General features: G+C 38.1%; 5 protein-coding genes across 5 annotated transcripts; 2 read left to right on the top strand and 3 right to left on the bottom strand.

Moving 5' to 3' along the window:
* Positions 1–430: 430 nt before the first annotated feature.
* MONOS_7535 (uncharacterized protein) lies at positions 431–3,548 on the top strand. The gene has a single exon (XM_067877869.1). It carries the CDS (start codon positions 503–505, stop codon positions 3,323–3,325), a length of 2,823 nt encoding a protein of 940 aa, XP_067731492.1. The 5' UTR covers positions 431–502; the 3' UTR covers positions 3,326–3,548.
* Positions 3,549–3,863: 315 nt separating this feature from the next.
* On the bottom strand, positions 3,864–5,586 carry MONOS_7534 (uncharacterized protein). The gene has a single exon (XM_067877868.1). The coding sequence runs from the start codon at positions 5,510–5,512 to the stop codon at positions 4,646–4,648; it is 867 nt and encodes a 288-aa protein (XP_067731491.1). The 5' UTR covers positions 5,513–5,586; the 3' UTR covers positions 3,864–4,645.
* A 157-nt stretch (positions 5,587–5,743) lies between these two features.
* MONOS_7533 (putative thioesterase) lies at positions 5,744–6,479 on the bottom strand. Its single transcript, XM_067877867.1, has 2 exons — positions 6,266–6,479; positions 5,744–6,199 (listed from the first exon to the last, which is right to left on the bottom strand). The coding sequence occupies exons 1-2, from the start codon at positions 6,420–6,422 to the stop codon at positions 5,841–5,843; spliced, it is 516 nt and encodes a 171-aa protein (XP_067731490.1). The 5' UTR covers positions 6,423–6,479; the 3' UTR covers positions 5,744–5,840.
* Positions 6,480–6,528: 49 nt separating this feature from the next.
* MONOS_7532 (uncharacterized protein) lies at positions 6,529–12,865 on the bottom strand (the record flags this gene model as incomplete). Its single annotated transcript, XM_067877866.1, has 15 exons — positions 6,529–6,661; positions 6,722–6,885; positions 7,018–7,145; positions 7,364–7,531; positions 7,668–8,124; positions 8,312–10,030; positions 10,247–10,510; positions 10,693–10,857; positions 11,074–11,181; positions 11,411–11,645; positions 11,816–11,912; positions 12,001–12,324; positions 12,413–12,455; positions 12,514–12,790; positions 12,855–12,865. 15 exons carry the CDS (start codon positions 12,863–12,865, stop codon positions 6,529–6,531), a joined length of 4,293 nt encoding a protein of 1,430 aa, XP_067731489.1.
* A 941-nt stretch (positions 12,866–13,806) lies between these two features.
* On the top strand, positions 13,807–17,600 carry MONOS_7531 (putative RNA binding repeat protein, Pumilio-family; the record flags this gene model as incomplete). The annotated part of the gene is made up of 2 exons (XM_067877865.1): positions 13,807–13,898; positions 13,970–17,600. The coding sequence occupies 2 exons, from the start codon at positions 13,807–13,809 to the stop codon at positions 17,598–17,600; spliced, it is 3,723 nt and encodes a 1,240-aa protein (XP_067731488.1).
* Positions 17,601–18,483: the final 883 nt, after the last annotated feature.

Genomic DNA, 18,483 nt, shown 5'->3' with positions numbered 1-18,483 from the left:
GTGATCTCCGTTTCAACGATTCATGAGAGACAAGAAACGAGAAAGAAATAGTGCATTTGCTTTGAGGATAACATTTATAATGAATTATGAAATAATTTCTTTAATTCGGAAATATGAAATGGACAGTTCTCTTTTTTTTTTTTTTTTTTTTTTTTTTTTTTTTTTGTGTATGTATGTATATATATATATATATATATATATATATATATATATATATATATATATATATATATATATATATATATATATGTTTATTTTGAGAATCTATTTGCTTTTTTATTTATTATTGAATACAAAAAATGATTTGATATTTTTTAAATATGGATATGAACCCATCATTATATTTTTCAATCATTGATTTGTTGAAATTCTCTTTGATTGTTTGCCAATCAAAAATTTTTTTCGAAATTTTGTAAAAAATATTGCCAAGTTTTTTTGATTTTTTTCTAATATCCTATTTTTTAGACTCACTGCCATCAACATTTTAACGAAATAATAAAACATGATGAGAGAAATGGAAGAGATTGCTTTCAAGAGTTGGTTCTTTAATATTATTTTATCAAGGGTTTTATTTTTCTCAGGCAATTTAACTGAAAGCTCGGATTATCAGCAGTTTTTTAATTTTTCGAGCTCAAAGATGTTTAGAATGAATTCAGTTACTTCAAAAGATTCTAACAAACAGTTTACAAGTTTTGATTTTTCTTCCAGCAATGATGCGAAATCTGTGAAATCAAGCGATTATTTTACTGTGCCTTCTTCACCATTTTTCTCAAAAGATGATGAAGGGGCCCCTCACCAACAAATAAAAAATGACACTCAGAATCTCCAAGTTTCAAAAAATCAGAGTTATTTAAGAGTTGACGATAATAGAGAAATCGAATTGAATGACTTCATTAATATTGTACCAAATTTCGACTCAAAAAATTTTTGCTTTGAAAATGCAAACAAAGAAGAAATAAATAATCAAAAAGTCGATCACAATATGCTTCGAATTGAAATGGAAAACGATGAAGATTTTGAAAATCAGAGAAATAATTGTAGACAAGATTTTTCTATAACAGATTTTATTCCATCTGTCATGGTATCTAACTTTGCAGAAACGCTAAAGAATCAATTTGAAACGAATATTCAAAGAAAGCATTCCACAACGCATTTTGATAAACATGTGATCAACACTTCTTCAAAGAAAAGTGTAAGAAAGGCAATATTTAGGTCAAAGTGCGATCAGCAATTCGATGTGTGGTCAAATTTTCTTTCAATTGATCATGAACATCTGAATGCGAGAGATTCACCTGCTTTTCTTGCTTCTCCTTTTCATAAATCCATAAAGTCCTTTTCTGATTGCGTTTCATCACCACAACATCTCAATCAAAACACTCATGACTTCATGGAGGATTCATCTGTTTGGCATGCCTCGGACAGTGATGATTCATCTCATTCATCTTCAACATTGTTAGACCCTCTTTTTGCGAATAATTTTAGCAAATGGGGATGCAGCTTCGACAAGAATGCATCTCTTGCGCCAGACGTTGAATATCTTGAACAGGGAGAGAAAAAGAGCGGAGTGCATTTTTCGATTCAGTGTGACATGATGTACAAATGGAACTCTGAAGATGATGCTTATCACTGTGCACTCCGAAAGCTCGGTGCTGAATGGCTTTCAATGAAGGAAGCGAGCAAATCAGACTGCATTTTCTGCGTTGAAAGAAAGAAAGATAATGAAGAGACTGACTTGGATGAATACTTTAGGAAGAATGAAGAGAAACTGAAAAAGAGGAGAAGGAAGCAGATACGAAAGCAGATTGCAGAAGCCAAATGGCTTTGGAGGCGCTATGGTGTGTGGATTGAAAAAGAGCATTTAGATGACGAAGATGAGATGAAAATGTGGAAAGAAGCAAAGACAAAGCTGTGGGAGTTGGAAAAATGCAAATTAAAAGGATTTGGTGAAAAATTGAATAGAAGGAAAGTCACTTTAGAAGAGTTGAAGATTTGTCTTAAAGATGAGGAAGAAAAAGGAACTAATGCACAAAAAATACTTTATCTGAAGAGAATGATTGAGAAAAAGGAAAAGAAAGAAAAGAAGGAACAACAGGAAAAACAGATGTCTGAGCTCGAGATGTACAACAGGGACACAGAAATTTTCGAGAGGATTATCGCTGAAAAGGAGAAGAAACGCACACAAAGACAAAAGAGTATCATTCAAGAGAGAGATAGAATGATAAAAGAAGAAATATTTGCTGATGAACCTCATTTCGACTCATTTGCAGAAATGGTTCAATTGGAAACTCCGTGTTTGTTTGATTGTTCATCATCGTCAACCGTGCCAGCATCATCAACATCTTCTTTTGGAACATTTCCGTGTGTGAATTCTGCTTATTATGCTTCCAATAATTCTTCGAAATCGATGCTCGAATTTTCATCTTTCGATCCATTGAGTAATCTCCAAATGAGCTATCCTTCATCGACTTTCGACGAATGCTCTTTTGAAAGCAATCACCAAAATAGTTCGGAACTCTGTTCATCATTTGAAAGCACTGAATGGCAAATGGATGCTGGAAACTGCACATTTTGTGGATCATCTTTAACAATGACGACAGATTCTTCGAATGAGTCTGCCAATGCTCAATTGAAAAAACATTTGCCTTCAAACGGTACAGATATTCCAACTGGCTTTCAATCAAATGATTTTGAATGCGTTTCAATTTTTGATGATCTTCAAAGCGCAAATTTTAATTCTTCTCAAAGAAAGAAAACAGATTCAACAAGCTCAATTTCAAACAAAAATGATTCATCGGATATGTTTCAACAAAATTCTTATCTGGAAGACAAAATTGATGTCAGTTCGTTCAATAAATCAACAAATTATTCTGACGAAAAGATATCAACAAATTTAAGTGATAAAAAAGAAGTGGAATTCGATGATGGTCATTCTTTTCTGCAATCTTCGTCTGTTGCAAACAACGTTTCACAAAGCCAAACAAATTTATCAGCTCAAAGAAAGGAAGAGCCAAAAGCATCAAGCGGCGTGAACATTTCATCTGCTTTGAAGCCTCTTGTTCACAATCAAATTAATTCTTCTCTGATTTTTCGAAAGCCAAACTCTGAAATATCTTCTCAAAATAGAAAAGGTTCAGCTTGCAGGCAGAATCCTTTCGCCTTTCCTGTTGAATTTCTTTCTTCAACTATGGAAGGCCATTCTTTTCATGTCAAAGTTGTCGGAAGTGCAGATGATTCTCCTTCCAATCATCCTCCGTTTACCCCACCTTCGGGCCCTTTGCTTCCTTATTTACCTCCAACCAGAAGCATTCATCTTGAATTGACATAACAACAAGTAATTGTAAGTGGGTTTTTAATTGAATAACACTTTTGTTTTGTGAAAAAATTACAATTGGTCTTTTCTTATTGAATGTTAGAAAAAACTATTCACTTTTTAATTCGAAGATACTCAAAAAATCAAAATTTTTATTTGCTATTCATTTCTGATTCTCTTTCAATCAATAGAATTAAGCAAAAAAAAAAAAATAAAATAAAAAATAAAAAATAAAAAATAAAAAAAAAAAATAAATAAATAAATATATATATAAATAAATATATAAATATATAAATAAATATATAAATAAATATATAAATATATAAATAAATAAATAAATAAATAAATAAATAAATTTAATTATAAAAAAATAATAATGTAAGCAGAAAGGATTAATAATTAATGGAAATTCACAAAGGAAAAAAAACCAATATTCTCGTTTGTTAACAGTCTGTGATAATTCTTTTTTTTTTTTTTCTTTTTGTTTAATTTTCTTTTTTATTTAAGAAATCTATGAAACTGCAAGGTTAGAAAACAAAAAAAATATTGCAAATTTCTATGTACACCGGATGCATGCAACTGTTCTGATGTGATGATATCAAAAGAATAAGATTAAAGCTTAAAAAGCGTGGATGAGAATAAGAACTCTCAGAGGAAAGTAGCACTCAATAATTAAACAATAGAAAATGAAGCATCACAAGCAAACACTCGAAAATTACATTGATGCACCATCCGGTGCACACAAATATATCGCACTGGCACACACACGCAAAGCAAATATCATAAACACAAATGTTAACAAAAATCCAACCAAATGAAAAAAAAATTCGAAAAACAAAAATTTTCTATTAAAAAAAGGAAGAAAAATTTTTTTCATAAAAAACTAACTCAAAACTTTAAGAATAACAAAAAAATAATATGCTCTAAAATCAACTCAAAAAATATTAAAAAGAGTGAAATAAAAGAAAACAAACCGAAAAAATGGCCAAAACACAGCATTAGTGGTTATTTGACCAATAATACAACATTTAACTCAAAATTTTAAAAAAAAAATCGAAAAAAATTTTTTTTCATTACAACAAATCAAACAGGAATAAAATGAATAAATATAAAATTATTCCATGGCCAAATGGCCATTGAAAATATCACAAAACTCATTCGGTTTATCCTTGCTTCCTGCTCTTCCAAGCTCTCTTAAAAACACGAACAACTAAATGATCAATGTGAAGAATGTCATGAAGATTAAACTTTGAACCAAAAGAAAACAAGTTGTCAACCATATCCTACTCATTTCCAAATATCAAATCAATTCCACTACATTCGCTCCCATTAAACTCAAGCATCCATTTCAAGCACTTTTATCCGTTTTTCTTCTTTAACTCTTTCCACATAGAGCATGCAGTCCTCATTCTTTGTATATTTTTCTATTTCATCTGATTGTCTTTCGACTGAAAAACCTTGAAAGATGTATAAATAGCCACCATGCATTGGGGTGCTAATGGCTTTCAAATGAGCCAATAACACTTCTTCCTCCACTTCAATTCTCCATTCGAGACAGTCAAGTACGCTGAGTTCCATTTGCTCCATCACTTCGCTGTTAATACCTAACACTGGAAGAGTCCATCCTCGTCGAACTCCACGATCGCAGCTATGTTTCATTCCCAACACAGCACAGCACCCAACAATCAGACAAATCAAATTGCACCAGCTACTATTCCGCCTTCCATTCTGCCCTATGCACCCAAATCCTTCACTGCAGCATACGCGTACAAACAACGCTAAGCCATGACCCAGCTCCACAATTCGCAGTCCAAGCCATTGCACAAGCACTTCCAACATCCACATAATCACTTCTTCAACTTCCTTTTCCCATTCGATTGTTTCTGAACTCTCCTTTACAATTGGGCATGCAAATTCTCCAAATACGCCCCAATCCTCATGACATATCTCAATCCCTTCCTCCTCTTCCTCATAAATCTCCATCTCTTTCAATATCTTTACAACAAACTTCACCGCTCCACCAATGAGTTCTGCGTCAACCTTTTTCAATATTTCTTTTCCCAGTGCTTCGCTTTCACTATTGTAGCTTTCCATGCGAGCAAAGTCTGCAACAAATCTTACGGATACACTTTCGCTCACTTTCGATTCCCAAAGTTCGCCAAATTCAACGCTTTCATCGTATACGGAAAGAAGTTCGCTCATTTCTTCAATTATTTCAAAAGCTTCGTTGTTCAAAATTTCTGAAAAGAAAAATTTTCTTCAAAAAAACGATACTGTTTGTGTTTCATATTTCCTATTTTGGCTTCCCACAATAAAAGTTTAATCAAACCATATCAGAATCAATATCGTTATTCATTCAATTTGATCCAATATAAAATTTAAAATCATTGAATATGCTTTTTATTTTTTATTTTTAAAAAAAAAGCGAATCGATAAGTAGAATAATTTTTAAGCTTATTTATTTTAAATAAAAATTGTAAATAAATGGATAAAAAAAGAAATTTGTAAATGAAAACTAATTGAAAAATGTTCAATGAGGAGCACAGTGGAATAGTCCTTGAAAAATGACTTGTTCATTTTGTAATTCGGTTTGTTCGATGCTCTCAGAAGAAAATGCTTTAATAGTAATTTGGATTTTTCCTTTTTCATGCTTTTTGCGCAGTGATTGAACATCTTCCAAAACTTTTTCTTCAGCTTCCCCAAGTTCAGCTGCACAAATCATATATGGCCCAGTCACAGCCTTCTTATATGATATGCTTGCTGTTTGAACAACAACAGAATGACTAGGAAGCATGCAACTTACTAAGGACCACCCACATAGCAAGCATCCACAATAAATGGAGCCTCCAAACGCTGTTCCATGAACATTCGTTATTCCATCCATTGGAACTGAAAAATTACAGAAACGAAAATAAAGGAAATAGCAATTGAGTTCTTTTATAATAAAATAGATACCGACAAGACTGCATTTGCTCATATTCTTTTCAATAACAATGTTAACATTAAAAACTTTCATTGCCTCGATTGAAGGGTTCATATGAGGCATCTCTCGTTTGACTTCTTCGATTCTTTTAGCAATAAGTTCTCTATCTTCTTCAATGTCAATTGACATTGCTTAATAATTTCTAAAAAATCAAAAACTTTTTTTGTCAAAAATATATAAAACAATGAAATGGTTATGATCGCTAAAATTTATAGAGTGAGAATATCAGATGTTCTCAGTGAGAAACAATTGAACGTTCTTTTCTGATGCTTTTGAGCATTTTTTGCCCAAGTATAGTTGGATCGGCGATGGCAATTCGCTCAATTTTCTTCAGCACACTCTTGCTGAGAGGTTCAATTGGATCATCACTGTTGAAGGATGTGGAAAAATTTAATTAATAAAATAGAAAATAAATGTCGAATGCACACTTTATTCGAACAGTGTTCCGTTTGCGGCTTTCGAGCGAAGACAGCTTAATTTTGAAGATTTTCACAAGAGAGGTGATGTCTTGTGCAAGAGTAAGATTCAGCGAGCAGAGAGAAATGCCAAAATCCACAAATGTGATTGCAAGGACGATTGTGCTTCGGCATGCCTGTGAGACAAGATGATAAATAATAACGAAATAAATAAAATAAAAATAAAAATAATTATTAAAAAATAAATTATTTAAAATATAAATAATTAATTAATTGTAAAGAAAGAAGAAATTTGACTGAAATCACACCTCTTCTGATGGAAGATCTTTCAATCTTCGAATCTCAAACCAAATTGAATCGATGCATTCATCAAACATGCAAATAAGCTCTTCTTTGAACGTAGCGTCTGCTGCCTTCAGAACATCGTTGCTATCAACTGTATGTGAAATGAAGAATCCGCACGATGCAAAGACAAAGAAAATATTTGCAATTGGACAAGAAAAAAAGGGAAAATATGAGAAAATAAAAAATAAAAAAGATAACAATTTATATATAACAAACAAAAGAATCAAGTTCGTCATCTGCAAATATAAAGAAAGAAAGAAAGAAAGAAAGAAAAAGCACAATAATTCTCTTCGCATCTGCCATCCATACTTTTCCTCACGTGATAGATATAAGATTTCTGAGTCATCGCAGCCAGAAGAGAGGCCATGTGACACAAAATGAGTCCTTTTGCCATGCTTTCTCCGCGCCAGCGTCTTTCTGTGATGATACGGCGGATGTTGCGGATGATGGCAAACGAAGAGGAGGGAAGAAGAACAGCTGGAGAGAAAATTGAAATGAGAAATTAAAAGAAAGGAGATAACAAATGGAATTGAAGGAGAAGCACAAAAATCAAAATATAAAAAAGAATGAATATATCAAAATATACACAAATAAAGAATATTTAAAGGCATACTTGGAACAACAAGGAGGAAAGACATGAGAGAAGACAAGAATTCAACAAGTTTTGCTTCGACTTCAGCTGGCGGGGCAGACAAAAGATAAGATATTATTTGAGGAGATAGAGCAGACAATGAAGAAGAGGAGGAAGAAGAGGAAGCTGATGATGGAAACGATGAAGAATTCATAGAAGAAGAAGAAGAAGAAATCAAAGACGAAGTATTCGCTGCTGCTGCATTCAGTGCATCGACAGGAGCAGCAAAGACAGCGAGCAACGAGAGGATGGCTCTCAAGATGGAGTCTATCTGCCCATAGAGACCCGCACAGAGAGAAACTTCTGCTGTGTGGAGGAGGAGATGCAGCCGCAGGAAGACGCTGTTGATGGCTGGCACAGTCACCACACTGAATGCCACACACCCTTTCACGGCATTCACTGCTCGGCTGCTCCGGCGCTTGCGCGTGTGGGAGATGATCTGAATAAATAAATAAAGAAATAAAGAAATAAAGAAATAAAGAAATGAGAAAGAGAGAGAGAGAGAGAGAGAGAGAAAATGAAATAGAGAATTAGTATTGAAATGAAAATGATTAATAAATAAATACAATATAAAAAAAAGATATGTTCCAATGTTTAATTGGAGTATAGAAGAATAAGCCGCAAACTTTCATCGCCAATGAATTCGACAGCAGGACAAGCTGAGGCAGAAGCCCCTCATAAAACTGGAATGACTTCCTCATTTCCACATAAAACGAGATCTGCTGCTCGAAATTCGTGCCAAAGTTGACTTTTGCTGCGATCGACGACAAAACAGCGTCTGCTCTACACTTGTTGTTATCTCCCTTGTTGAATGAGGCATCCATTGTGAAGGCGTCTTGAGCGCTGTGGAAGAGGAACAAGGCAGCGAATGCATCGACAACAGGAGGAGAGGCAGAGGAGGAGACAGACTGGATGAGAGCTGCGCCGATGGCGTGCTGTTCATCTTCAGTCAGAAACGAAGAGAGCTTTTGGAAGGAGGAGAACGCGCAGACGGCGCCCGCTCTTTCGGGAGAAGAGGCAGCAGAGAGGAGAAGAGAGGAAAGAAGAGAACTTTCTGGTGTGGCTGGCAGGAAGCGAGCGGAAGGGAGAGGAGGAGGTGGGGGTGGAGGGTAGAAGGAGGAGAGGAAGGAAGGAGAGGAGAAGGAGGGGATGGATGATAGGTCAGAGTCAGAAAGAGAAGAAGAAGAAGAAGAAGAAGAGCTTTGGCGTTTGTGAGATGAGGAAGAAGAAGAAGATGATGATGATGATGATTGTCTTGATGGGGAAGATGATGTGGGAGTTGAGGGAATGGAAGAAATAGCATTTGAGATCTGTGTAAGAGGCATGCTCAGTGCAAATGCAGAAGTCAAAATAGAAGGAGGAGAAGAAGAAGAAGAAGAAGATGATGATGATGATGAATGAAACGAAGTGATGTCTGAATGAATGCGAGAGAGTGGAGTGAAAGAAGAATGAGAAGTGGAAGGGAAATGTGAAGTCAGTGAATCCGGACGAGAAGGCGGAGGAAGAGGCACTTTTGGAGCAGTTGGAGTGGGAGAAGAGGATGACATGTTGGAGAAGAGAAGAGAAGAAGAAGAAGAAGAAAACAATGAGGATGAAGAAGAAGAAGATGATGATGATGACTTGGAAGGATTAACACGCAAATTTGGATTGGTAGAGCCATCCAAAGAAGATGAAGACAAAGAAGACGATGATGATGAGGTTGATGAATGTAAAGAAGACAATCCATTGGAGCTGTTGAGTGTGTTGTGAGATCCAAAAGGCAGCTCTTCAAATGGCTGGGCAGCTGTGAAGGAGGCTGTCCGAGGTGGAGGAGGCACAGGCGAAAGGGCAGAAGAGGAGAGAGTGGAAGAGGAAGAGAAAAGAGGAGAAATTTCTGAGACAGACGCCTCAGAAGCAGACGTGTTTTGGCTCAGAGAGGAAACAGCTGAAGGTGTGAGTTGCTGTTCTTGTGTGAGAGTGGCAATTGGAGAGAGGAGAGGGTTGAGGATTAAACCTGGGCGGGCAGAGGACAAAGAAGGAGGAGTCAGGAAAAGAGGGAATTCGTTCATGGGGGATGGGTTGAAGGAAGATTGTGGATGTGAATGAGAGAAAGAAGAGGAGGAGGAGGAGGAAGAAGAGGAAGAAGAAGAAGGAAAAGCAGAATGAGAGCGGCTGAGTGGAGTGGTGTGCGCAATGCCAGCTCTGAGGGCAGGAACAGAAGAAGGATCAAACACACGATTAGAAACAGAAGAAGAGGAAGAGGAAGAAGAAGAAGAGTAAATGAGTGTCTTTGTCTGTTGGATGAACGAGGGAGAGGCAGTGAAATGGCTGTGGATGTCGTCAAAGAGAAGGAAAAGCTCAACTTTCTGATGTTTGAAACATTAAAAAAGGAAATGCATTGAGAGATATAGAATATTAAATTAATGCATACAATAAATAATGGCAGATCACTCAAATAAAAAACATTTCAATAGAAAAGATTACATATTCAAAGAACAATCACAAATTAACTTTAAATTTTTCTAGTTAATATTTAAAAAATCTCTTTCCAAGCTTTCACTTTTCCTTCATATCAACCACACCGTGCAGTATTTGAGAGTATAGTCCAGCAATGGCGACACAGCCTTCAAATAATCTTCGCAATTTGACATGCGTGTCAAAAGTGACAGCAGCTCTCTAAACACAAACGAACGCTGAGTGGAGTCTGCTGGAGAACGGGTGAGGTGGAAGCAGAAGTCTTCCACAAGGCGCCGGGGGTCATAAGCAGATGGAGGGCACTCAAAGATAAGCTCAGAGGGAACATCGAGTGTTTGCTCTTTCTCTGGCTGGAGCATCACGGCTTCACGCTGAAGAAGGGTAGAAGGGGAAGGGGTGAGATGAGGCAATGCAAAAAGAATGATTGCGATAAGGAAAATAAAAATTTTGATCAGAAGTTATCGATCAATACGCAAATATCAAAGAAAGAAAGAAAGAAAGAAACAACATTATTTTGAAATCAAAATAAAATAGGTTAAAAAAAAAGGCAAACTCCCTCTAAAGCAGCCAGCACTCTCTCTTCAGAAGAAAGAAGCTCCGCAATCTGTTCAGCATGGGCAACAATCTGTGCAGAAGGAGCCATTTCGAACATGTGATGAAGAATGATGGGGCGTCTGGTTGATTGATAGACATCCAATAGTAGTTGAACTATGTCATCCTGAGTTGTATTTTTGGAGAGAAAAGATGGAAAAAGAATGCAAAACATGAAGAAAGGAATAAGATTGTGAATAATATGAAAAATTGAATGAAAGAAAGCGAATCAATAAAAAAGTGCTTATAATGTTTGTAATAATTACCATTCACATCACGTCAACATAGCAAAAAAAATTTTCAATATGAAAAATAAAATAAACATTGCTCTTATTCAGCAAACATTAGGGGCAGCGTGGATGATTGAAGCGATGTGTATCTGAATGCATGGCGTGTATATCCTCACATATTGTGGATAATCAACATTCTCTGCTTTCATCGAAAGATACAACTGAAGATTTATAAATTGTAAAAAAAATAGACAAATGAAGATGAAATGATAATTATTGATTCAAAAAAAAGAAAATATTGTCAGTTGATTGTAGTCAATTCTTTTTTTTAACAATATTTACTCCAAATAAATTCATTTCATTTCTCTTCAATTGAACTCCTTCTCCTCCTTCTCCTCCTCCTTCTCCACATTTCAAACGCAAAAGCATCCACATCAACCACTCTCAAACCGAATAGCTCAGTGCTGTCTTCAGCTTCACAAAGAACCAGCCGAAGTTGTCTCTGAAGAGCCTTCTGTCGCTCACATCCAGCTCCATCCCCTTCTTCAGCACGTAACTCCGCACAAACGCTGCCATCATCGGGTTGGTGATACCGTTGCACTGGCGGAGCAGCCGCTGGAGTGCTGGCAGAAAAGGGTTGGAGAGAAGGAAACAGAGAGATTTGAGAACGGAGGATTCGAGCAAGCTGAAGGGAGGGAATGAGAAGAGATGAATGTGTTGGTGGAAGAATGGGTAATACGATTCACAAAGGAAATTGCAGGAGCAGAAGAATATTAAAAAGCAAACATAAAAATAAAATAAATAAATATTTTTTAATATTCGAATATTTTATTTGTATTAACTAAATAATCATACGTTCGTGTAACCACATCTCTGATTCCTGTAATTTGATACAGCCAAGACTGAAGATACTCCTTCGCTTCTGTGCTCACATTGCCAAGACTTTGTGTTGCTTTCATTGAAAATTAGCATTGTTGCATATGCAAAGAGAAAACGAAGAATAACTTGCAATGAAAGACTGAATTAATTTGTAAGCACACTTTTTGTCTTGGAATCAAAAGACATCACCATAAGCCTCTGGAAAATATTTTCTCCAAAGCAATCCAACAACGCAGATGCCGATGCAAAAAGACGCGGAAATATTGTTGGGTGAAGTCCGTCAGTGAGAAGAGTGCACACTTGAATCGCAATCTTCAGAACTTTTATCCTCTGATTGCGATCCCATGCCTCCTTTAATTCAACAAGTCTTTGATCCAAAAGTTTGGCTATATCTTCGTAAGTAACCTTAAACTGTTCTTCTATATCGTCGACTTTAATGTCGTTTGGCTTTTCTAATGTTATTGAAAATTGAATTTGTGGAATATCTACATCATTATATTATAAACATCACAATAATTCGTGCAAAAGCTCGCATTAAAAACTTACAATAAATGAATCAATGTATTGGCATGCCCGTTGAAGTATATTTGTTAATGGTTTCTGAAGAAAAGTACTCCTAATAGTATTATTATGATAAAAAACTTTAGAAATAGAAGCGCAAATGCAATTCATACAACAGGTCGGGTCGACTTTAACTGCTGAATAAACAGAGATTCTCCCCCCTTTGGAGTTGCGGCAAGTGGATCATCTTCTGCAATTGTCAAAGATGTCAATGGATCTGTTTCAAAGTCTATCTCTGAAAGTGAGCTTGTCATTGAAAGCGGATCATCATCATTTATAATTAATGTCCTTTCATTAGAGAGAGGTATTAATGGATGTCGATTTGTTGCTTCGACAAGAGGAAGAGATATTTGCTTTAGCTCAAGGCCATAATGACGCGATTTTATTCGCCTTCAAAAAATTCAGATTCATAAATAAGCAAAAACTTAAAATAACTACAAATATAAAAGAAAACCATCTGCTCATGAGCTATTGAATGAATGAGAATATTTCAGAAGTGACTAATGCATTATGGTTGTACACAATAATTCTTTTTCTCTCAAATACTTTATTATTTTGATTGTCTAAAATATTGATTTTATTTGTTTAGGAAGATATATCAATTAATTTCTCAATTACTGACATATTCTTTATTTGAGCCTTTAATAGTCCATTAGTCCACTTTGGTGCTTTTTCCTATTTTATGGTATGAGTACTATTATTTTTATCAAGGAAAAAAAACTTCCTTTGCATTTACCACTTGCGTCATGCTCATTAAACATTTAACAAATTGAAGAAATCAATTCTTATGTATCTAAGAATTTGCATAAAAAGTGCTTTTTAAAGAGAAAAATATCAGGAATAAATAGATATTACAAAAAGAAATTCAAAAACAGAAAAGTTAGGTAATTTATTTATATTCCCTTTCAACTTTGAAAAAGTGGAATCACTCTTTACAAAAGAATATCCACAATTTCTCTATTAGCGATCTCGAATCCAAAAACAATAACTTGCTTTCAATGTTGCTATTTAGCAATAAAAAGGATATTTATAAAAAAGCAACTTTAACGAAAAAATTTTCAAAAAGCGAATATTTTTTAAAAAATAAAAACTTAAGTGGTTGTTTTGAGCTTTTCCAATTTTAAAAATACACTCACTTAAAATACAAATTAGCATTAAAATAAACATATCATTTAACTTTAAGATATATTAATTAAAAAACATGATAGCTCAGAGTGAAAGCAAATAGCATTCACAAAATAAAATAATGTATAAATATGAAGATAATAATTAACATCCATGAAACTCCATATTCATATAATATTTTATTAATAAATAGTCGTTCTTTTTCTCAAAACCAAAGCGTACGAAACTTTAACCATTCTTTTAATTATTTCTCACATAATTCCAATTTGTGAAATATACTCATGTCCCAACCGACCCAAATTGGATTGCAATCTGGTCAATCTCCACCTGTACTTTCACTTCCTTTAACATTGAGCTCACCAGCGCTTGGAGAGTATAAATTTTTACTTTCAAATTTATTTTTAAAAAATTACACATACTCGAAAAATTTTTTATATTAAAAAGAGTTATGCCAAATTATTCTCCTTTCATTGGTATGTCTGGACAAATGCAGCAAGTTCCCGCAGGCGGAGCATTTTCATGGAGCCCAACAGTGCAGTTTCCCTTGATTTCGCCAACTTCTCCTTATCTTCAGAATATGGCTGTTGGGCAACCTCCTGCAGCCTCTCCATTTCAATCTCCTTCTATTGGTCAAGGATATATTGCACCTCAGCTGGCGGCACCTTCTACTTTTTCTCAAGCTTCATTTCTTCCTCTTGGCCATAAATCAAATTCTCAAAATCAATCTTCTTCTGGAACAAATCCTTCTCCTTCTACTTCAAATCTTTCTTCTTGTGAATCATCCAGTGGCGATATGGCATATACTGCGCAAGGAGCATCTCCTCCAACAACAAGCCCCTCAATAAATCAAGTTGGACAAAGTCCAAATCTGCCTGGTGCCTATATCGTCACTTCTATGCAGCAAACCGGTTCTCCACCAACAGCAGCGTCCACATCTTCTCCTACTATATACGTTGTTTATCCACAGGGAAGCGCACTTCCTCAACTTGTTCAAGCTTCTCCAACTGGATCTCCGCAACCTCAAGCACCAACTGCGTCGTTGCAACCTCAACAAAGCCCATCCGCTCCACAAATGGTTTTGTATCCAGTGGGAGGAATGGGAGGATCACCGTACTATGCGCCTGTATCATCTGGTTATCAATATACTGGACAGCCAGGTATGATGGCACTTCAGCAAGTTCCATCTGGGAGAAATCCAATGATTCCTTATGGATATGGTCCAGCAACAATGTTTTCACCAGATAACAGTGTTCAAACATCACCTCCGCTGGCTCAGCAAGTGTATGGTATTGCTCAGCCGCTACAGAATCACCAATCATACAATTCTTCATCTCTTATCCAGTCTTCTGCATCTCAAACTGCTTCTATGGCATCTCAGCCTTCGCTCCAAGCTTCATCACAGAACATGGCAACTAATTCATTGCATTCAGCAGAAATGAATTATGCTGGAAGCTCAATGTCACAACGGCCATTTAATGGGGCATCTATCGAATCTTCAGACAAATCAAATGGCTCGTCGTCGGAGCATTCCTTTTCTTCACCATCACTCACATCTTCTTCTTCGTCTTCGTCATCATCATCCTCCTCTTCTTCTTCTTCCTTGTCTTCTTTATCATCACCTGCACATCCATCCACCTCTTCTTCCTCTTATTCCTCTTCTTCTTCTTCCTCCTCTTCCTCCTCTTCCTCTTCTTCCTCTTCTTCCTCTTCTTCCTCTTCTTCCTCCACTTCCTCCTCCTCCTCCGCATTCACTTCCACCACAAGCACCGCCACTTCCTCGAAGCTCCTCTCCACCCACCCTCTCTCCACCCCGTTCCAGGAAGAAGCCATGCGCGATCCGCTTGTCCAGGAGTTCCGTCGCAATCCCCGCTTGCTCACACGCCTCTCCTCTGTGCAAGGGCATGTGGTGCACTTCATGACAGACCAGCTGGGCTCGCGGGTGGTGCAGACGCTGATGGACACGGCGTCAGAGGCAGACCGGCAGATGGTGTTTGAAGAGATGAGCATCTCCAACCACCTCATCCGCTCCCTCATCATGGACCCCTTTGCCAACTACGTCGTGCAGAAGTTCTTCGAAGTGGGCACACTGGAGCAGATGGACGGCATAGCGAGGGCGATGATAGGGGAGATGTTGGCGCTGTCGAAGCACCCTTTTGCCTGTCGTGTGGTGCAGAGAGCGTTTGATGGGCTTGACGGTGTTTGTGCAGGAGGGGCAAAGGGAGCACAGCCTGCACTCACACCGGGTGCCCAGGCGATGGGAATGAGGAAAGGCCACGTGTCGCCTGTGGAGAGAGGGTTCAGCAATCTGTCGCGTGTGCTGGCGGTGGAGCTGTTTCCCCACACGATCGAGTGCATTCAAGATCAGAATGCAAACCACGTGATCCAGCGGTGCATCGCCTCCTCTGCCATCACCCCAGAGCATCTGCAGCCAGTCATTGCGTTTGTGCTGGAGAACAATCCTGCTGACATTGCCATGCACACATATGGCTGCCGCATTTTGCAGCGGCTGCTGGAGCATGGAACAGACGCGCAGCAGAAGCAGATTGTGGACTCGCTCATTCCTAACATCATTGAGGTGATCAAGAGCCAGTACGGGAACTATGTGGTGCAGCACGTGATGGTGTTCTGCTCAGACGAGATCAGAACGATCATCATCAATGCGCTGAGGGGCCACTTCTTCCTTTTGTCGACACACAAGTTCTCCTCCAACGCGATTGAGAAGTGCATCATCTTCTCCCCGCCCAGCCAGCGCAGCAAGATCATCTCAGAGATTCGGTCGTATCCTCCTCCATTCACAACAGCATCTGACGGCGGCAGCAGCACACACTTCACCCCGCACACCACCAATGCTCTTCTCTTTCTTGTCTTTGACCTCTTTGGCAACTACGTGGCACAGCGCATCTTCGACTATGCTGATGCAGAGACGAAGCGGGCGCTGCATTCCGAGATGCGCCTGGCTGTGTCTGAGGTGACGTCTGAGGGAAGAAGAGTGCTTCCGAAGCACATTGCAATGCGCATACAGAACATGGAGGCTGCGCTGCTGAGACAGCCGATGCAGAGGCCAGACCCACCGACGCCACCACACACGGCGGAGGAGATGGGGATGGGGAGCAGAGAGAAGGCAGGAGAGCATGAGAAGGAGAGAGAGAGGGAGAAGGAGAGGGAAAGGGATAGAGACAGAGACAAGGATAGGGATAGGGAGTTTGGGAGGGGAAGAGAGAGGAACAGAGAATTTGAGAGAGGAGGAGATGGGGTGGGCGAAGGGAGAGGAAGAGGATGGAGGAGAGGAGGTGGTGGAGGTAATAACGGCAACAGTGGAAATGCATCAGCAGGAAACGGGAGTGGAAATGGAGGAGGAGGAGGAGGAGGAGGCAAAGGAAGAGGAAGATCGTGGCGAAGTGATGAGCATTCGAATCAATCGATGTTTGTGTCGCAGAACTCTGCGATGCATCACCAGTCACAGCAACAGCCACAGCCACAGCCACAGCAACAACAGCAACAGCAACAACAACAGATGTTTGGCAAGACAGTGCCTCTTTCGCTTCTGTCTGCTGCGTCTGATGCTCCTGTGCAGTATGTCAAGTATCCATACGCTGTTGTTCCCTCTACTCTCACCTCATCTGCCCAGGCAGCCAACAGGAATGCTGCTTCCTTTGTGCAGCAGCCCTCGTCTCAGTCTCCTTCCTTTCTGATTGCCAGTTCTGCTGCTCAACAACAGCAACAACAGCAACCTCAATCACAATCTCAGTCTCAGTCTCAGTCTCAGTCTATGCCGCAGACTCAGATTCAGACGCAGATTCAACCTCAGCCTCAACCTCAGCCACCTCCGAGTTCAGCGACTCCCGGCTCCTTTGTCTCTTCGCACTCGAGTCATTCGAGTGACGATCTGTCGTCTCCCTCGCCGTCTCCCTCGTTTGCGTCGCGGCCGCTCTCGTCGGAGACTGTGCTGTCGTCGTACTCGTCTGCCTCGCCCACGCCATCGCAGCAGACGTCCACCGACGACCGCTCTGCCCACTTCAGCGTCTCTCCCACCTCTGAGCTCTCCCACTCGGTCTCTCCAATCACTCCACAGTAAGCTCCTCAGTTGTTGCTGGATACATCAACGTTTTTGTATCATTCTCTTTGTCTCTTTATCTCTTCTCTGTTTCGATTTCTCGATATCAATTTCTCTTGTCTATTTCTATCATTGCATAGAAATATATGTGAAATTATGATAAATGAATTAATTAATGAATGAATAAATTAATAAATAAATAAATGAACATTGTCAATGTGAGAATGTGAAGTATGTGTGTGGTGTGTGGTGTGTGGTGTGTGCTATTGATGCCTATGCAATCAGCATAATCTTTCCTGTCGATGTGTTCTCTTCTGATTTCACTGACATTATTAACTGTTAAACTGAACTATCTGAGCAGTTCAGTTGTCTGACTGTGTGTTTGTGCCTTGCACTGAAAGTAGCTATGCCATATTTCTGTCTTTTTGTGTGTGTGATTATGTGCTTGTGTGCTTGTGCGTTTCATTGCAAATTATCTCGTTCTCTTTGCTTTATTATTTTATTAAGAAATAATCATCTTCATAATAATGATAATAATAATAATAAAAGACTATGTATGCATAATTGCTTCTTTATGTTACATTGTGTTATTTGAGCTTTTTGTGTTTATAATTCGCTCCTTTTCGGTTGTAACTCATCAGTTGGATTTTCTCTGCTGCTTATGTTACGTTTCTGTTAGTGCGATGATAATTTGTTGTTTTGAGCTTTGCTTGTCATCTGAGTTTATGAGTGAATATGATTGTGTTTAGCGAATTTTTAGTATACGGTTTGATTTCTGTGAATGCTAACCTGAGTATGTTGCACTCTTGGGCTGTCAATGAAATATGCTAACGTTTTGGAGGTTCACTTCAGCATCTATAAATGAAAAATATGGTTAACCAACATTTTTTGGTGCACAATTGAT

Source organism: Monocercomonoides exilis (assembly GCF_001643675.1).
Source record: "Monocercomonoides exilis strain PA203 chromosome Unknown scaffold11-1913109, whole genome shotgun sequence".
In the NCBI taxonomy this organism is placed as follows: domain Eukaryota; phylum Preaxostyla; order Oxymonadida; family Polymastigidae; genus Monocercomonoides; species Monocercomonoides exilis.
The sequence above is the reverse complement of the archived record's forward strand: the minus strand, read 5'-3'. Positions and strand labels throughout refer to the sequence as shown.

Coding starts and splice junctions, on each gene's coding strand:
- MONOS_7535 (XM_067877869.1), top strand. CDS start 503: ATGATGAGAGAAATGGAAGAGATTGCTTTCAAGAGTTGGTTCTTTAAT.
- MONOS_7534 (XM_067877868.1), bottom strand. CDS start 5,512: ATGAGCGAACTTCTTTCCGTATACGATGAAAGCGTTGAATTTGGCGAA.
- MONOS_7533 (XM_067877867.1), bottom strand. CDS start 6,422: ATGTCAATTGACATTGAAGAAGATAGAGAACTTATTGCTAAAAGAATC. Junction 6,200..6,265: donor GAGCAAATGCAGTCTTGTCG/GTATCTATTTTA, acceptor GTAATTTTTCAG/TTCCAATGGATGGAATAACG.